Source organism: Euleptes europaea, chromosome 7 (genome assembly GCF_029931775.1).
Source record: "Euleptes europaea isolate rEulEur1 chromosome 7, rEulEur1.hap1, whole genome shotgun sequence".
In the NCBI taxonomy this organism is placed as follows: domain Eukaryota; kingdom Metazoa; phylum Chordata; class Lepidosauria; order Squamata; family Sphaerodactylidae; genus Euleptes; species Euleptes europaea.
The window spans coordinates 76,515,712-76,533,998 of NC_079318.1; the positions used below are offsets into that span (position 1 = coordinate 76,515,712).

The 18,287-nt window shown below is 47.2% G+C and overlaps 1 protein-coding gene across 1 annotated transcript in view; it reads left to right on the forward strand.

Annotated features, from left to right (window-relative positions):
* SCARA5 (scavenger receptor class A member 5) overlaps positions 1-18,287 on the forward strand; it is a 105,642-nt gene that overhangs the window by 64,933 nt on the left and 22,422 nt on the right. The window contains exons 4-5 of the mRNA XM_056852731.1: positions 1,885-1,965; positions 6,595-6,693. Of these exons, the coding sequence (XP_056708709.1) occupies positions 1,885-1,965; positions 6,595-6,693 (180 nt within the window). The remainder of the gene's footprint in view (positions 1-1,884; positions 1,966-6,594; positions 6,694-18,287) is intronic.

Below are 18,287 nucleotides of genomic sequence, written 5' to 3' on the forward strand. Positions count from 1 at the left end.
GGAAGAAGCAGAACGGTAAGAGCCCCAGGCTAATATCCCCGTAAAAATTCTCTAGTAGGTTTGGGGGGGGGGGTTACTCAGCCTAACCTATCTCAGTAGGGTTGCCAACCTCCAGGTACTAGCTGGAGATCTCCCACTATTACAACTGATCTCCAGCCGATAGAGATCCGTTCACCTGGAGAAAATGGCCACTTTGGCAATTGGACTCTATGGCATTGAAGCCCCTCCCACTGGTGCCAAAGAGAGACCTGGCAACCCTATGTCTCAGTGGTTGCTTGATCGTGAACTGGCTGAAATAAAAGGCATGGTGTCTGAAGGGTTGTGAGGTCTAGCTGCAGGGTTACATCTCCTTCTTTGGAAGGTTTTAAGCAGAGGTTAGATGGTCATCTGACAGCAGTGCTGATTCTATGACTCACTATGAATTTAGGTAGCTTGTGAGAAGGAGGGCAGGAGGAGATGAGCCAGTGCTCGGCTCTCATGGCCCTTTCTTATATGCCCAGGGTAATGCTGATCGCCACTTTGGGGTCAGGATAACTTTCCCCCAGGCCAGATTAGCCCAGGGATCCTGGGCTTTTTTGCCCAGGTTTTTTGCCTTCCTCTGGGCATAGAGCAGGGGACACTGGGGGAGTTGGGGAGGGGAGGTAGCTATGAATTTCCTGCATCGTGCAGGGGCTGGACTAGATGATCGTTAGGGTGCCTTCCAGCTCTATATTTCTATGAGACTGCTCATATGCACATGCAAGTCATCACTTGATGAGTCATCAAAGGATAAACATGCACATGTGAGTTGATCCTAGGGATGCACAGATTTCTTGTACTGTTCTTTTATTTTGCTGGGTCCTGCATTCCACTCACCCTGAAGTCCAACTTAACTTTGAGAATTTCTAAAATTATTTCTGGAATTGCCTCATTTCCAATTCTCTGCAGCTTTCAGTATCTTCAGTCCATTTGTATCCTCCCCATCTTACTGATGTGCATTCCAATTAAAAAAATGTTTAAAAAAATTCTTTGATGTATGAATTATTCTTTTTACTGTTGCACACAGGCACTTTTGTGCATTGGTAAAACACCACACACACAAAATCTAGATGCAACTGTTTGTACAACTGCACCATGGGCTCAAAAAATTAAAATGTACGGGGGCCTGGTTCCGCTTGGGAACTTGGGGAAGGCTGTTTAACCCTTCCTTCCCCATCTTTTTCCAAACCTGAAATTGCCTTGGGAATCCACTATTTGCCCCATTTGTGCAAACATCTTTGTCAATACCTTGTTTTCCGATTTTTCAGGAAACAAAGGATACTGGAATGCCATTCATGGAACTCCAAGTATCTTCGGTAATTAATAGGGTTGCCAGTCTCCAGGTACTAGCCGGAGATCTCCTGCTATTACAACTGATCTCCATCCAATAGAGATCAGTTCACCTGGAGAAAATGGCCACTTTGGCAATTGGACTCTATGGCATTGAAGTCCCTCCCCAAACCTCACCCTCCTCAGGCTCCATACCAAAAATTGCCGGTGGCAAAAAGGGACCTGGCAACCCTAGTAATTAAGCTCCAAGCCTGGGCTCTGGCAGGTTTTTATCAAGGTGCATGTGCACCCCAGAGGGGAAAAGAATCAGGGAATAACAGTTGCAGCAAGCTGTACATGAACACTAATTGTACATTTTGGAATAAACAGAACAGCAAGGGATTTGTAATGCATCAGTTCCATTTTGGAAACAAGACTAGCTAATTCAGATATCTAAAACCTCGAGAGAAAATTCAGATGATTTTTTTTGGGGGGGGGAGCACCCCTACATAATAAACAAGTTTATGTCCTCCAACCATGAAGCTTAGATGGGTATTAAATGAAGCCACTTACCACCTCTTTATTTTTATATTGTAGGGCCTCCAGGACCAAAAGGGGATCAAGGCAACGAAGGGATGGAAGGTGAACCTGGCCCTCCTGGTTTACCTGGACTGCAAGGTAACCTATCATTATAGAAAGCAACTGCTGTCTTTTTGCATGCATTGGCTTGCAGTGGATTCATTTTGGGTATTAGGGGAGATACCATGCATGGGCAGGGGCCATGGCTCAGAGGTACATCATCTGCTAGGCATGTAGAAAGTCTCTGGCAATCCCTGGCATCTCCAGTTAAAATGATCTGGTAGTAGGTGACATGAGCCCTGTGGCGTAGAGTGGTAAGCTGCAGTACTGCAGTCCAAGCTCTGCTCACGACCTGAGTTTGATCCCGACGGGAGTCAGTTTCAGGTAGCCAGCTCAAGGCTGACTCAGCCATTCATCCTTCTAAGGTCGGTAAAATGAGTACCCAGTTTGCTGGGGGTAAAGGGAAGATGACTGGGGAAGGCAACGGCAAACCACCCCGTAAACAAAGTCTGCCTAGTAAACGTCAGGATGTGATGTCACCCCATGGGTCAGGAATGACCCGGTGCTTTCACAGAAGACCTTTACCTTTAGTAGGTGGCAGGAAAGGCCTCTGCGTGAAACCCTAGAGGACATCTGCCCGTCTGAGTAGACAATACTGACTTTGATGGAGCAAGCTTCTGATTTAGTATGGGGCAGCTTCATGTCCGTTTCTCCAGTTTTGATCTACTGGCAGTCAAGCACGGTGCGCATGTGCTTGCACTACATCAGCCTGCCTACAAGCATGGTAGCAGTTGTCCTTTAGCTATGGTTGTTCAGCTTCCATTTTACAAATAGTACATGCTGTATATAAAAGCAGGTTGTGCTCACTACATATTAACATGTGATGCCCATCTTTTTTTTTTCTGTACACGGTCCTAGTATATAGAGCACATAGACAGTGGCAGAGGTCTCTACTCAGCAGGGATGAGTAGCAGTGAGCCTATATTTATTTTGGGCAAGATGCCCATTCTCCATAGTGTGGATATATATTCCGTTCACACAAGACCCAGAAGTGGTTCTGAGTGCCTCTGGGGGGTGGATATGGGAGAATATGAGTGTTGATGGAGGAGGAACTGAATTCTCAAACATGGTTTTGGAGTAATATCAGAGGTGTGGCTACAGATCAGTGACTTGTTCCGGCCTTACTCCTTTAACCCTAATGATTTACCCGTTCTTTTCAAAACATTTTATTCCAGGTGCATTTTGTGGCTTGTCTCAACATCTCATATCTTCCCTGATTCCCATTAACATCTCCATATATTAAGGAGACTCTTATGTAGGGTGGGGACTGTTTTAGTAATTCCTACCTGTAAGATATGGCATGTAACCTCTGCATAGATCCTGCATCTGAGTTTCATGCATTTTTCTACCGCTATTACAATTAATCTCCAGATATGGTTGCCAGGTGGCTTGGAATTGCCCGCCACTCCATCTGCCAGCTGACAGCAAGGATTGTGTGTGTGCGCAGCCATGAGCAACGCGACCTCGTCACTTCCAGTTTACTTCCAGAAGAGCTGCAGCATGACGGGACGATTTACCACTCAAATGAGGGTTTTGAGTGGTAAATCAGTGCATTGTGCTGCGGTGCTTCTGGAAGTAAACCAGAAGTGACGAGATTGCGTTGCTTCCAGCTGCGTGCGTGCAATCCCCACCCCCAAAATCTCCTGCAGGAGGGGGGACCTGGCAACCAGAGGACCAACATAGTTCCCCTGGAGAAAATGGCTGCTTTGGAGGCTGGACTCTGTGGCATTATACCCCGCTGAGGTCCCGCCCCTCCCAAAACCTTGCCCTCTCCAGGCTCCACCCCCAAAATCTCCAGGTATTTCCCAATCCAGAGCTGGCAGCGCTAATTCCATGACTTACATCAGATCACCTGCCAATTCCCCTTCATAGTTTTCTTTATAAAAGACGGGGTTTTGTTTTGTAGGGTTTTCTGCATGCATGCTCCCTTTGTGAAAGGGCAGCGCATGTAAGGTCTTTAAAGTTCACGCTGGTGCTGAAGGGCTGACCACAAAGCAGATGGCACTGTGGCTAGGGTTGCCAGCTCTGGCTTGGGAAATACCTGGAGGTTTTTGAGCTGGAGCCTGAGGGCAGGGTTTGAGGAGGGACTTGAGTGCTGTAGAGTCCAATTGCCAAAGCGGCCATTTTCTCCAGGTGAACTGATCTATATCGGCTGGAGATCAGTTGTAATAGTGGGAGATCTCCAGCTAGTACCTGGAGGTTGGCAACCCTAACTGAAGCAGAGGAAGCAAAAGGTTAGCGTTAGGTGTGTGATTGCGCATCCATCTCAGCAGCAGCAAGTGGAAAAGGCGATTGGCTCTTCATGGGCATCTCTGAGTTCCTAAAAAGACTGGAGCTAGGAGTGCGCCCCAAACTATACTGGGGTTTCAGCTTTATTATCTGGGCTGTGCTTGATCTTCCAAAGGCTTCAGGAAACGTTTTCTTCCTACATTGAAATCTCTGTTTGCAAAAGGAAATTTAATTAAAGCACTAAAGGGAAACATGATTTTCTATCTAAGTGGAAGTTTTTGCTATATAAATGTTAAACACTCTTGGCTGAAGGACCAGGGGACATCATTAACGATGTGCAATTGCCTAAGATTTGTGTCCCAGCAGACCTGGGATTAAGGAACTCCTGGATTTGATTTAGAACAGCTACGGGCAACCAGTTGCCTTGGACTGCAACAGCATAACTCTTTCGCTTTGTGGTTGTGTTGAAGGCCTATATGTTCTCTGTGCAGCCAATCCTTCGATTACAATTTTCTCCAGGTGAACTGATCTCTATCGGCTGGAGATCAGTTGTAATAGCAGGAGATCTCCAGCTAGTACCTGGAGATTGGCAACCCTATACAGTTCCTTTTTTCTCAACAGCTGCTTACATTTGTTGAGGGGCTGTGGCTTAATGGTTAAATATCTCGTTTGCATGCAGGAGGCCACAGGTTCAATCCCTAGTGTCTCCAGTAGAGGTGATGTGAAAGTCCTACGCCTGAGTCCTTGGAGAGCCACTCACTGCCTGTCAGAATATACAAGACTGACCTTGATAGATCAAGGGTCTGACTCAGTATAAAGCAGTTTCATGTGTGCTCTTTGGGGGCCTGTTCTTCTGTTCATGCTGTTTGTTCTTTTGTTCTGTTTGGATTTGGTTGGGTACAGTAACCAGTCTTTGCTTTTTATATCCCACCTTTCTTCCATCAGCAAATTCAAGATGCCTCATGTAGGATTCCAAGAGGTCTCCTGTACAAATCAGACCTCTGTAGTTGCAAATGAGATATCACAAGCCTTCCAACCAATACCCTGGAGCCAGTAGCCGCTCCTCAGGGCAATGAATGGCCACCACAGTCTTTCCTGTTGTAATTTCCAGGAGGGTTGAGTGTGAGGAGATTCTTTGCTCCTGCGCCGAACGTGTCCGCCATCTACCTGACCAAACCACATTCTTTGACAAATCCAGGCAAAATTTGTGCAAGAGAAATCAGAGCTGTTAAAACCTATGGGATTCCAAATTAGGTTCGAATCCTGCCAGATTATGTTCCTCTTAACTGTCTCCCAAGGGATGAAAGCTTTCACCTAATCTCTTCAGAGATCATCCCACCTCTTAACAGTTTTTGCTCCTGTCAGGACTAATCTACGCCAAAGAAGGATTCACAAATAACAGCAAGCTGAACATCTCATCCTCCTTTATATCCAGGGGCCGCGAGATGCTCCAAGAAACTGTCATTCCTCCCCCACTTCAGAGAGGTTGACATGGATAGTTCTTCTGGGCGCACTGTCATGTAACATTATGTTAACGTCATGTTGGAAAGATCACTCTAAACTATCCAGATCCCAGCTTGGGTTTTAAATGAGCTGTTACCACTCAGGAAAAGAGGCCTCCGAGCCATTGCAAAAACCTCATTGGAAACATGTGCTTGGCATACGCCAAGATCTTGGCAAACGAGAGACCAGGTTGTATTCTAGGAAGGGGAAAGGGGAAAACACCAGTATGTAACTAAATAATGCCTTGTTTCAGCTACACCTTTCATGCCAAGGCAGGAATTGTCTTTCTACTTGGAAGAGAGTCGGACTGCTACCACATTTTGCACCCCCCATTGTTTTGACATGAAAATCCCAATTTCGCTTTTGTTTTTTATTACTGCAAATCATACCTGTGGATCTATATTTTTGCCATGCGTGCAATTTTTGCATCTATTGTATAAAAATGGCATATGTTACAAATAGGGTTGCCAGGTCCCTCTTTGTCACCGGCGGGAGGTTTTTGGGGCGGAGCCTGAGGAGGGTGGGATCTCCTGCTATTACAACTGATCTCCAGCCGATAGAGATCAGTTCACCTGGAGAAAATGGCCACTTTGGCAATTGGACTCTATGGCATTGAAGTCCCTCCCCTCCCCAAACCCCACCCTCCTCAGGCTCCACCCCTAAAATCTCCAGGTATTTCCCAGCCCGGAACTGGCAACCATAAGCCCAAACCATGTAAGGCAGAAGCTCCTGAGTTTGCAGGGACAATGGTTTTGGTTAAGTACTGAGTTGACTGGCCAAAAGTCTGCCAATCAGGGATTTCTACACTTAGTTAAGAAAACAGATCCAGCTGGCATACCTGCTAGGCTGTTAACTTTTATTCCTTTTTGACATATGCAGTTTCTTAAGTAACTAACCAAATCTTGACTTATTTTTTTCTCCTTCTTCTGAATCTAGGGTTTCCTGGGGAAAGAGGACCTATGGGGCAACGTGGCCTCAAGGGGGACCAAGGAGATGCAGGCCCACGAGGATTGCCTGGCTTCCGTGGAATGACAGGTAGTATTGGCTCATTTTTTGACAAAATTGTTTGAATTTCTATCTGACATCTCCTTCTAATCCTTTCTGTAGCATAAGTATACAAAGAGTGCCATCCAATGAAAGCTATAGCCTTCTAAGAATGGTGTAACTCTGCTTACAGAGGAGGGGCCGTAGCTTCTGCTTTGCACACAGAAGGTCCCGGGTTCAATCTCTGGCATCTCCAGTTGAAAGTATCAGGTAGAAGCTGATGTGACAGACCTCTGCCAAATACCCTGGAAATGTGCTGCCAGTCAGAGTTAGACAATACTGACTTTGATGGGCCAATAGTCTGACTCAGTATATGGCAGCATTATGTGTGTTCATTTTTTTAGGATTGCACTGCAAGTTCCTTTAACTTCTCACTGTTGAAATCCGCCGTGATGTACTGGTTAGAGTGCCAGACTAGGAACGGTGAGGTCTTGGGTCAAAATTCCTAGCTTACAAGGAAGTTCCCAGGGTGATGTTTGACTTGTAGTTATCTCTTAGTTGAACTGCCTCACAGGGCTGTTTTACATATTAGAGAGAGGGTGTCCATTTTGCCAACCTCCAGGTGGTATATGGAGATCTCCTGCTATTACATCTGATCTCCAGGCAACAGAGAACAGTTCCCCTGGAGAAAATGGCCGCTTTGGCATTATACCCCATTGAAGTCCCTCCCCAAACCCAACCATCCTCAGGCTCCACCCCAAATCTCCAGGTATTTCCCAACCTGGCAACCCTAGTGTCCATGTATGCCTCCCCCTGAGATCCTTGGAAGAAGTGCACAATGAAAACATAATAAATAATTTTGACTGCTTTTGCAGATTCTGGATTTGAAATGTTTGTGTGAAGTATCCAGTATTCTGCAGATACTCACATAGTAACAGTCTACCTGTGCTGGTCATTGACTGTAATAAAGATCTAATCTAATCACAGAGTAACAAAACAATATTCCCAATCTGCAGAGAAGAAGTGGGGTGGGTATAGGGATGCCAGGTCCCTCTTCGACACTGGTGGGAGTTTTTTTGGGTGGAGCCTGAGGAGGGTGCAGTTTTGGGGAGGAACTTTAAAGTGAAGAGTCCAATTGCCAAAGTGGCCATTTTCTCCAGGGGAACTGATCTCGGTCGCCTGGAGATCAGTTGTAATAGCGGGAGATCTCCAACCACCACCTAGAGGTTGGCAACGCTAGGTGGGTGGGAGTTGAGGAGGTAGAATTAATTTAATCTCTAGTACGAAGGGACTGCCTTTCTTCAATCTCAAACTGTAATTAATTTCCCCTCCTCCCGAATGCGCTACAGAAGGCCAGCTGAGTCACTTTGCTGCAAGCGTTTAGAAGCAAGATAATGCCTTTTTCATTAATTCAGTCCTTTCCTAAATGGAACGGTTGAAATCAGCTGCTTTTGGCCTTCTGCTTGTTTTAAGATTACACTGGGCTTTCCCTCCCCTCCTTTTTTAGCTGGCATGTTATTCTAAATGTTTGTGTGTTGCCTTGAGTGTCTTTTCGGGGATGGAAAAATCATCAGTATATTGTATAAATAAATAGGAGGTGGTGTGGGTGGGAGAACCTCAGTGTTTCTTTGGCGCTGGTTTCCCCTTGTGCCTCCCCACCCCACCCCCAGAACTCTTTCCTTTCTATAAAGGGGACTTCATCTTGTCCTAACACTTTCTAGCAAAACACTTTCCAGTTCTGGCTGGGTGGCATGTCCAAGTGACTCTTGATCAAGTGAAGGCTCGTGCCAAGCTGTTTGGAAAACGGGCAGCCCTTTCTTTGCTTCCTGGCTGTCACTCAAAGGATTGCTCTTTTAGCAGACAGCGGCAAGAGCTGGGTTGTTGTTATGGTTCGGTCTGTGGCTTCCTTGTCCTTTTGAGAAGGGGAATTCTCCCCCCCCCCTCCTGCTTCCCCATCATGGCCTGCTGCCAGACAACCATTTGACAGGTGAGCAGTCCCAAGGCACAAGCTCGAGATTAAATTTCCTTTTTGGCCCCAGCCAGGCAATTCCCTTTTAACCATCTAGCCAATGAAACACACATGTTTTTGGAGCCTGTAGGCTCGTGTGTGGTTGGCAGCAATCCAGCAAGTCCTTTAGCTGGAGTTCTTTGCATGTACGGTGGTGGTGGGATTCTCAGTTGCCCAGGCCCAGTGGGGAATTAATTCCCTGCTTCCAGCCCTATTCTCCCACCCTCGAGAAATTGGGCAGTGGGAGGGGGAAAAAAGGTCTTACCATAGAGATTAGTAGAAATTCCCAGAATGTCACCTGGGCATCACATCCTCCCCCAACTCCACCCTCCCCAGGCACTGTCCCCTAAATCTCCTGGTGTTTGTTGAGGTGGTGTTGGAAACCCTAGGTGGTGGCAGTGGGATTAATGGTCTGATCTCATTAGAAGCCAAGAATTGCCTCGTTGGTCAGACAAAAAGGTTTATCCAGTCCACCGTTCCTAGGGTGGACAGGCATGGCCTGGCTCCCATCGGGAGGCAGGAACTTACCAGAGGGGCATGATCACCACCCCCAACGCAATGACGCAACTTCTGGTGTGACCCAGAAGTGACATCATCACTTCGGGGGGGAGGTAATGCTCTAGCACTCGCCCAAAAAGTGCTAGAGAATCACCCCATGTGCAGTGGCATCACTTCCAGCTCACACCAGAATTTACATCATCATATCAGGGACAATGATTGTGCTGCCCCCCCCCCCATTTTGCGAGCCAGTTCCCTTTTGCTGCTCAATTGAACAGCGGTGAGCAGCAGCAGCAGGATGCGGGAAATCTCCCGCCATAAGCAGGAACTTAATAAACCTAATCATTCTGTCTCTAGCAGAGGACTCTGGGAAAATGATGTTCCTCCCCCAGCATCTAGCATCTAGAGATATACTATGCTGACTTGTTTTGGGGTGAGAGGAAGAGGAGGATAGAAAAAATGTGGATGGGGCTGTAGTGATAGAATTTACATCTTGGACACATTCCCTGATATTTAGCCGTGGTAGAGGATTGGTAATTTCAGTGCCCAGCCTAAAATGGCATGACCTTGGCTTGAATACACAGTCCACAGGGACAGCATTTCAGTGTGCATTTTGGCTGTAGAGGGAGGGGGAAGGCAAGAAAGACGCACTCCACAAATGGAAGTTCTTCCATCCACAGAAACATGCCAGTGAATCAGTGCCCTGACTTTGTTCTAGAGCAAGCTTTGGCGACTGCTGCACAAGACATTTTAGTTGCTCTTCATCCTGAAGTTGTTTTAAGCCATTCCTCATGCAATTAGTCTTTATCTGTAGACCCAGAAATATTATAGGGGCAGATATTTTTAAATAGGAAAGGTGGCACTCTTACTACTTCTAGGCCTGGGGAAATGAGGCTGGTTTGGCGTTCTTCCCAGACCCCAGGCCCATATTCCCAGCATAATATTTCCCGATAGGCCCCCACCGGAGCCATTAAGCATCCAGCACAGCTGAATGTATTCATTGTATGGTTGTGCGAGCCAATTCAGGCTGCAGCTTTAATAACACTGTGCGAAAGGAATACGATTTCTTATCGGCAAAATCTGTCGGAAGGCAAAGCCAAGGAGGCAAATTGGCTTTCAGGTGTGGGTTGACCTTGCAGGTGTCGAATGAAGTCCTACAAGTGTTCACAAGGCTTATGGGGACAAACATCAAAAGTCTTGAGCGGAGGGGGAGGGCTTTTCCCTCAAACCTTCTGGGCGTACCCCATTGAAAGGAATACATTTGCCCCCCCCCACATTAACCACATCACAAGTCTGTTGATTGTCACCATTCCAGAGCGGAGGCACAGCTGTATTCTAACCCTGTAGCTGCTACTGATTTGTAGTACAGGGCTGTGCATTATACTTAAAACCTTCTCTTCTTAATCCCCCTCCTGCCAAAAACAGAATATTATTAACTGAGTTACTAAAGGCTCAGCATTAATTTAATACCAACAGCATAGTAGGTGCTGCTAAGAAAACAAAAGCAATCTGCTCTCTGTTCCAGAGAAAGCAGTTGCTTCCACGTTGATGATTTTTCTCAGCCTTTGCTTCCAAACCAGAACATTGTTTTGGGGGATGATCCACACAACATCGTCCTCTAACCATCCACGTTGCAAGATTTCCCTGTATCGACATACTCTGTCTTTCACTCCTGGTTTGTATGTGTGTAAAGTGCCATCAGGTCGCAGCCAACTTATAGCGACCCCAGCGAGGGGCTTTCAAGGCAAGTGAGAAGTGGAGGTGGTTTGCCATTGCCTTCCTCGGCAGAGTCTTCCTTGATGGTCTCCCATCCAAGTAGAAGAAGAAGAATTGGGTTTTATATTTCACAGTGGGTAGCCGTGTTAGTCTGTTTGCAGTAGTCAAAAAGGGCAAGAGTCCAGTAGCACCTTAAAGACTAACAAAAATATTTTCTGGTAGGGTATGAGCTTTCGTGAGCCACAGCTCACTTCTTCAGATACAGCTAGAATGTGAATCCATCGGTCTTTAAGTAGAGGAACAGTATGTAAATGTGAATAGCAGGCTTGACTGGATTAGGTGTGATATGCAAAAGAGTCTGTGATGTCCACACCCATCTCTCCCCTGGACATCACAGACTCTTTTGCATATCACACCTAATCCAGTCAAGCCTGCTATTCACATTTACATACTGTTCCTCTACTTAAAGACCGATGGATTCACATTCTAGCTGTATCTGAAGAAGTGAGCTGTGGCTCACGAAAGCTCATACCCTACCAGAAAATATTTTTGTTAGTCTTTAAGGTGCTACTGGACTCTTGCCCCTTTTGGGTTTTATATGCCGACTTTCTCTACCACTTAAGGAAGAATCATACCGGCTTACAATTACCTTTCCTCCCCCTCCCCACAATAGACACCCTGTGAGGTAGGTGGGACTGAGAGAGTGTGACAAGCCCAAGGTCACCCAGCTGGCTACACATGTAGGAGTGAGGAAACGAATCCAGTTCACCAGATTAGCCTCCACTGCTCATGTGGAAGACTGGGGAATCAAACCCTGTTCTCCAGATCAGAGTCCACCACTGTTAACCACTACACCACCCTGCTTAGCTTCCAAGATCTGAAGGGATCAGGGTATACCAAGGCACCTTCCTGGTTTACTAGGATCTTTTTGGAAAGAACATCAAGCCAAACTAGACTTGATGGTATCCTCATGGTCACCATGAGTATGCTGCTGCCATTTTAAACTGTTCTTAAAATGCTGTGAGGGCACAGTGCTCTTGTTCCCCACCACCACCACTTCTGCGCTCCTTTTCAAGAGCTGAAACAGCTGCGGGGGGTGCAGCCTTTTGGACACTTGAGAAGGTGCACAACAGTGCCTCAGCCTGCCACACTGCAATCCCTATCAGGATTGGGCCCTCCTGGCCTTTTCAATCACTTTAAAACAGCAGCAACTTCCCAGGGTGGCCACAAGAATGCCTCTAGTTTGGTCCACAGTCTAAGCATGTTAGCCTGCTGCCTGGATGGGAAGGTATACATTTTTAAAAGTCATCACTATTTTTCTTCTGTCACAGCTGCCATCTTCCACACTGTGCCCCTGGAGGGCTTTGTGGGGGCTATTTAAAAGAAAACTAGTAATAGCTATAGCTCTATAGTTGTTTTTAAGCCATCTGGTGGCATGGCATGGAAAATGGCAGAAAAACCTCCATGTGGATACTCTATTGAGACTGGCAAATTTTTGCCAAGAGGAAGCAGCCTTAATCTGCTGGAGGCAGGGCTGGGGAGAGCTCAGGCACTGCAATGTGGAAACAAGAAGTGCGGAAGGAGATATAAAGTTCCTTGCCTCCCTGTTTCCACGTTCTATATTTCACCGTTCTTCATTTTGGATGCTGCTTTGGAAAAAAAAATACGGAGAGATTCTGAGGAGCTGTCCATACTACTCAGTGCAAACCCTTTAAACATCTGCTCCGCTGCTACCGATGTTGCTTGCACTCTCTTCTCTCCCACATACAGCAGGTACAAGATGCTCCAGTTTGGCCCTTGACATATACCTCTTGCTTTCCTCCCCAGTTGGTCTTATTTCTAAGACTCTGAGGCAGCAGAACTTCCGCTGAGTGTCTCCTGCATGCCTTCCCTTCTCCTGGCACCCTGTGTCAACGTCAGGGTGCATGTCGGTGTAAGACATCTTCATGGGTTCATAGAATCATAGAGTTGGAAGGGACCACCAGGATCATCTAGTCCAACCCTCTGCACAATGCAGGAAATTCACAACTACCTCCCCCACACCCCCAGTGACCCCTACACCATGCCCAGAAGATGGCTAAGATGCCCCCCCTCTCATCATCTTCTTAAGGTCATAGAATCAGCATTGCTGACAGATGGCCATCTAGCCTCTTCTTAAAAACCTCCAGGGAAGGTGTGCTTACCACCTCCCAAGGAAGCCTGTTCCATTGAGGAACCGCTCTGTTAGAAAATTCTTCCTTATGTCTAAACGAAAACTCTTTTGATTTAATTTCAACCCGTTGGTTCTGGTCCGACCTTCTGGGGCAACAGAAAACAACTCGGCACCATCCTGTATATGACAGCCCTTCAAGTACTTGAAGATGGTTACCATATCACCTCTCAGTCTTCTCCTCTTCAGGCTAAACATATCCAGCTTCTTCAACCTTTCCTCATAGGACTTGGTCTCCAGACCCCTCACCATCTTTGTTGCCTTCCTCTGGACACATTCCAGCTTGTTCATCTGCCTATGAGTGAAAGGAGGAGAAAAGGAGTGAATAGGCATATGCAGAATAAGTTTGCCGAAGAAAAAGAGCAGATTCCCTCCGCTGAAGTTAGCAGTCCACTAAACACAGCGCAGGGCAAACCCATCTATTGAAACACATGCAGTGGATTTGGAAATTGTGGCTTGTATCCTGTCTTTCTGCTCAGCTAAGTTCTTCCTCCCGAGCAAGGAGCCTGTTTCCAACAGATGTCATCCTGCCTGTTGGAGTAAGTTTCCTTGGGCTGAAGGAAGACTTCAAACTTGGCAAAAAAGACTGTTAGGATATTTGTTATCTTCCAGTCCAGGAGGCAGGGCGGAATGGGGGTGTGATGTGTTCAAAACTGTTGTGTGAATGAACCACAGGGAAGTAGGATGGACAGCAACGATTTTCATCTGTTTGGCAAAAATATTTTGCCCTCTTTTGCAGATAAGTGTCCCAACCATGATGTGTCAATGTGCGGGAAGGCAGAAATATCCACAAAACTAAAAACCAGTTTCAACTGTCTCTGTCCGTTACTGAGAGCCACTGTATAATGGAAGTCTGTACTACAGTCTCTATCTGGTTTAGCAGTAAGCCCTTCTCCCCAGAAAAGCCCTGAAAACTGCAGTTCTGGGAGTGGAGAACCCTCAGTAACCTCACCAAACCGCATTCTTGGCGGGGTGGGGGTGGTGGTGGTGGTGGTAGTTATGGCAGTTGAACTCGTATAAAAGCAAAATCACTGATGGATTGCTTGATTTAAAAACATTTACTGTCACCGTCAGTGCATATGAAGCAAACAGGGCACCCTGCGTCCATTTCAGCTCAGGAAAATGGTGTGGGAGAGAAGGCTGAAGTCAGACTGGGGGACCCCTGACCCAGCTTGGGACGTGCATAATGTTTAGTTGAGCCCTTGGGCTGGAAGAAGGCTTCAAACTTTGCTAAGTGGAGTGGGGGGGGGGATACAGGTACGAGCTACCCCACTGCAGGGCCTCTGCAGCAGGTCTGATGAGGAAAAGGCGGTCTTTTAAACTCCCCCAGCCTAGATCATTTAGAGCTTTCCAGATAAGAGCCGGTGCCTTGAATTGTGAGTTTTAGCTTCCTTGGCTCAGCCGTGAAGCTTACTGGATACTTCAGGGGAAATCGTTATCAGTTTCAGTCCTCTGCCAAGAGAATAGGAATATTAGTGAATTAGCTCACATCCTGTGAGCATCAATTAGATGATTACTGTAAAGGGTTTTGTGCAGTTAGCAATGATTAAAAAACAGGAATCACTTTCAAAGCTTCATCCCTATGAATGCTTGCTGGCACGCACTGAGGATGTGAGAAAGGAGTGCATTCTGTCCGTTCCCAGTCTAATCTCTCTTTAGGGGGTGGACTGGGGGATAAAACTTTCTGGAAATGAAAGAGCCCTCCAGACTCTGGACCCCCCTCTGCCAACACAAACAGAGGCGAACAACATGGAGAGGCCAAGATAAATCTGAGTTGTAATTGGAGGGGAGGGGGAATCCAGCCTCATGTGGAAGCAAGAATTTCCCAGGCTCAAGAACGAGAAGGTGGACAGAGCGAGAGGGGCTGGGAGGAGAGGTTTTCGTACTCGAGCAGGTCGTTCCCAATTCCAAAATAATTCATTCGACATTTTAAATTTCCTCTGGATTTGCATATTTATTGACAGGTGAACAAATCTAGCATAACTAACTCTGCTTGCTGGGTCAGGGTGTTGAGAACCGCAGTCTTAATGGTCATTTATGCATGGGAGTTTTACCTGAGGTTCGTTGCTGGCTGGACCCACACATTCCAGTTGGGAATCTGCACCAGCAGTCTCCAAACGCAAATCAAGTTCCACCCCTTTAAATGCTTCCTTGTAATTGGCTTATTTCGCAATGCTCACTGTGAGAGAAGTCCCCCCCCAAAAAAACCAATTGCCGCATAAAAAAACATTTTAAGAACCAAAAACGGAGTAATCTGAAAGAAGGGAGGGGGGAAAGAAATCCAAGCCTCAGTTTTAAAAAGCCTTTCTTTTGCTCAGTAAGAGCCCCGAGGAAGCAGGAAGTATTTGAATCTTTGCCTCTTTACACACTGCTTTGTGATTGGCTGTGAGAGAAACCCAGCTTCTGTTCCCCCTGCTTTGCCTTCTGCATGGAGATTTCAGCCGGGCTGAGCTCAGGGGAGAGGGAAGAGTCTGGTTAACAGAGGAATGAGAAGACCCGGACATTGCGAGGGCTGGCAGCGAGGTCATCTCTAATGGATGGAAAACTCATGCAGAACTCCAAGGAACAACTGAGTCAGACAGAGGGCGAACGTGAGTCCAAGTGTGTGTGTGTAAAGCGCCGTCAAGTTGCAGCCGATTTATGGCGACCCCTTTTGGGGGTTTTCATGGCAAGAGACTAACAGAGGTGGTTTGCCAGTGCCTTCCTCTGCACAGCAACCCTGGTATTCCTTGGTGGTCTCCCATCCAAATACTATCCAGGGCTGACCCTGCTTAACTTCTGAGATCTGACGAGATCAGGCTAGCCTGGGCCATCCAGGTCAGGGCTGAGTCCAAGTACCCATGCATAAATGACCAATGATGCCCACTCATTAAAGGCTTGACTATGCACCAGCTACTGGAAGATGCTCTGGCTAAGCCTTTGGTGAACAGCACTAAGAAGAATTGGGGACTGATCCCTGAGAACATTGCTGCACGTGCCCTCTCACTTGATCTGAGAGGTCAAATTGGGATGTAGGAGGCAAAGTGCTCTCCAAGTTTGTAGGGACCAGTCCAGTAGGCGTTGAGCCCTGAATCATACTGAGAATAAAATGTGCAGCCCCCATGCAAACGCGGGATCCCTGGTTCAGTGTCATTCCCCCCCCCCCATAGCCTCCCTCAGATTATCCTTAGGGTTGCTAGGTCCCTCTTCACTACTGGCGGGATGTTTTTGGGGCAGAGCCTGAGGAGGGTGGGGTTTGAGGAGGGGAGGGACTTCCATGCCATAGAGTCCAATTGCCAAAGCAGCTTTTTTTTAACAGGTGAACTGATCTCTATCGGCTGGAGATCAGTTATAATAATAGGAGATCTCCACCTAGTACCTGGAGGTTGGCAACTCTAATTCTCCTCCTCCTCTACACTTGCACACTCAAGGAGAATTGGTTCTCTTTATCCCAGGGATGACCCCCTCTGAGGACAACATGGCACTTGCAGAACTAATAATTGGTACCCAATTATTAGCCTAGTCATGCTAACAGCGAGGCGTGTGAATAGTTTTGCTGTGATGCTTGGGTGAGGATCCCAGTGGAGTGAAGGGGCCCAGAGAAATCTTTGTCTGGATTCTTGCATTGCCCACCAGGGCATCCCAGCAGTGAGAAAAAGGCAGGCCCGTTACGGTGGTCAAGCCTTAAGGCTAGAACCAGTGTGGCGTAGAGGTCAAAGTGTCAGACCAGGATCTGGGAGACTAGCTCCCTCTCAGCCTATCCTACAGGTATCTCATAGGGTGGCTGTGAGAATAAAAACGGAGGTGGGGAGAATGATGTGAGCTGCTTTGGGTGAAAAGCAGGGTTAAAAAAATCAAAATAAACAAAATAAGAAGGTTTGATGACATCAGATAGTCATGCACGAAGAAGCCCTCTGGAGGTATCCCTTTTAGGGAGCCACCACATTCCCGGACAGTAGCCTTCCTCTCTTTTGTATGATTACAGGCCTCCTTTATTCCCCTTCAGATAGGGTTGCCAGGTCCCTCTTCATCAACGGTTTTTTGGGCGGAGCCTGAGGAGGGCAAAGTTTGGGGAAGGGAGGGACTTTAATGCCATAGAGTCCAATTGCCAAAGTGGCCATTTTCTCCTGGTGAACTGATCTCTGTCGGCTGCAGATCAGTTGTTATAGCAGGAGATCTCCAGCTAGTACCTGGAGGTTGGCAACCCCACCTTCAGACCAAAGCCTCTGTTTGCTGGGAGTGGTCTACAGAAGACAGGCATCTCAATGCACATCCCACGACAAGAGCAGTGCTTCTTCCAACACTGCGTGGATCTGTGGGAAGATCTCACAGAGAACTGCCAGTCCGGAGCTGTTTCCCATCCCACTAAACTATTCAGACAAGCTGCCGGGGGATCAAAATGCTGCGATGCGGGAGAGGGAGATTACTGGGGGGGCGGGGGGAGGAAGCCTAACAAGATGCAAATGGTGAGAGGTGGGGTATGAAGCCGGCACACACATGCTGGGTTTGCAGCCAGCAGGAAACAGAAAACAAGATTCTGGGCTGGTGGGCAGAGGGGGGCGTTTCAGTTGGGAGGAGGGAAAAGAAAGAGTTCCACAACTGAGTATTAAATATCCCAAAGGTTGCTTATAAGAAAGGCTGAGATGTAAAGGATTGCGTTCCAGAAGGTATTGGGTGTGTGTGTGTGGGGGGGGAGAGGGGAATCAAACCCACTGAGCTGACAAGTCAGAGTCACAGAGGTAGTGCAGTGTAGTAGTTAGAGTATTACACCCTGCAGACACCCTGATTAAAATCCCCTTTCAGTAGGGTTGCCAGGTCCCTCTTCACAACTGGCAGGAGGTTTTTTGGGGTGTAGCCTGAGGAGGGCGGGGTTTGGGGAGGGGAAGGACTTCCATGCCATAGAGTCCAATTGCCAAAGCGGCCATTCTCTCCAGGTGAACTTATCTCTATCGGCTGGAGATTACTTGTAATAGCAGGAGATCTCCTGCTAGTACCTGGAGGTTGGCAACCCTACCTTTCAGCCATGATGTTTATTGGGTGACTTTGGGCCAATTGCCCTCTCCTAACCTACCTTTCATGGCTGTTGTGATGACCTAATGGAGGGCAGAAGTATATGTTCTGCCCGGGAGGAAATATGGGGCATAAATGAATAGGTAGTAGACCTTAACTGAATCAGCAAGGGCAACGTTGACATAAGCCAAGGTGAACAGCGCTAGGGCTGATTCACGTGTGCCA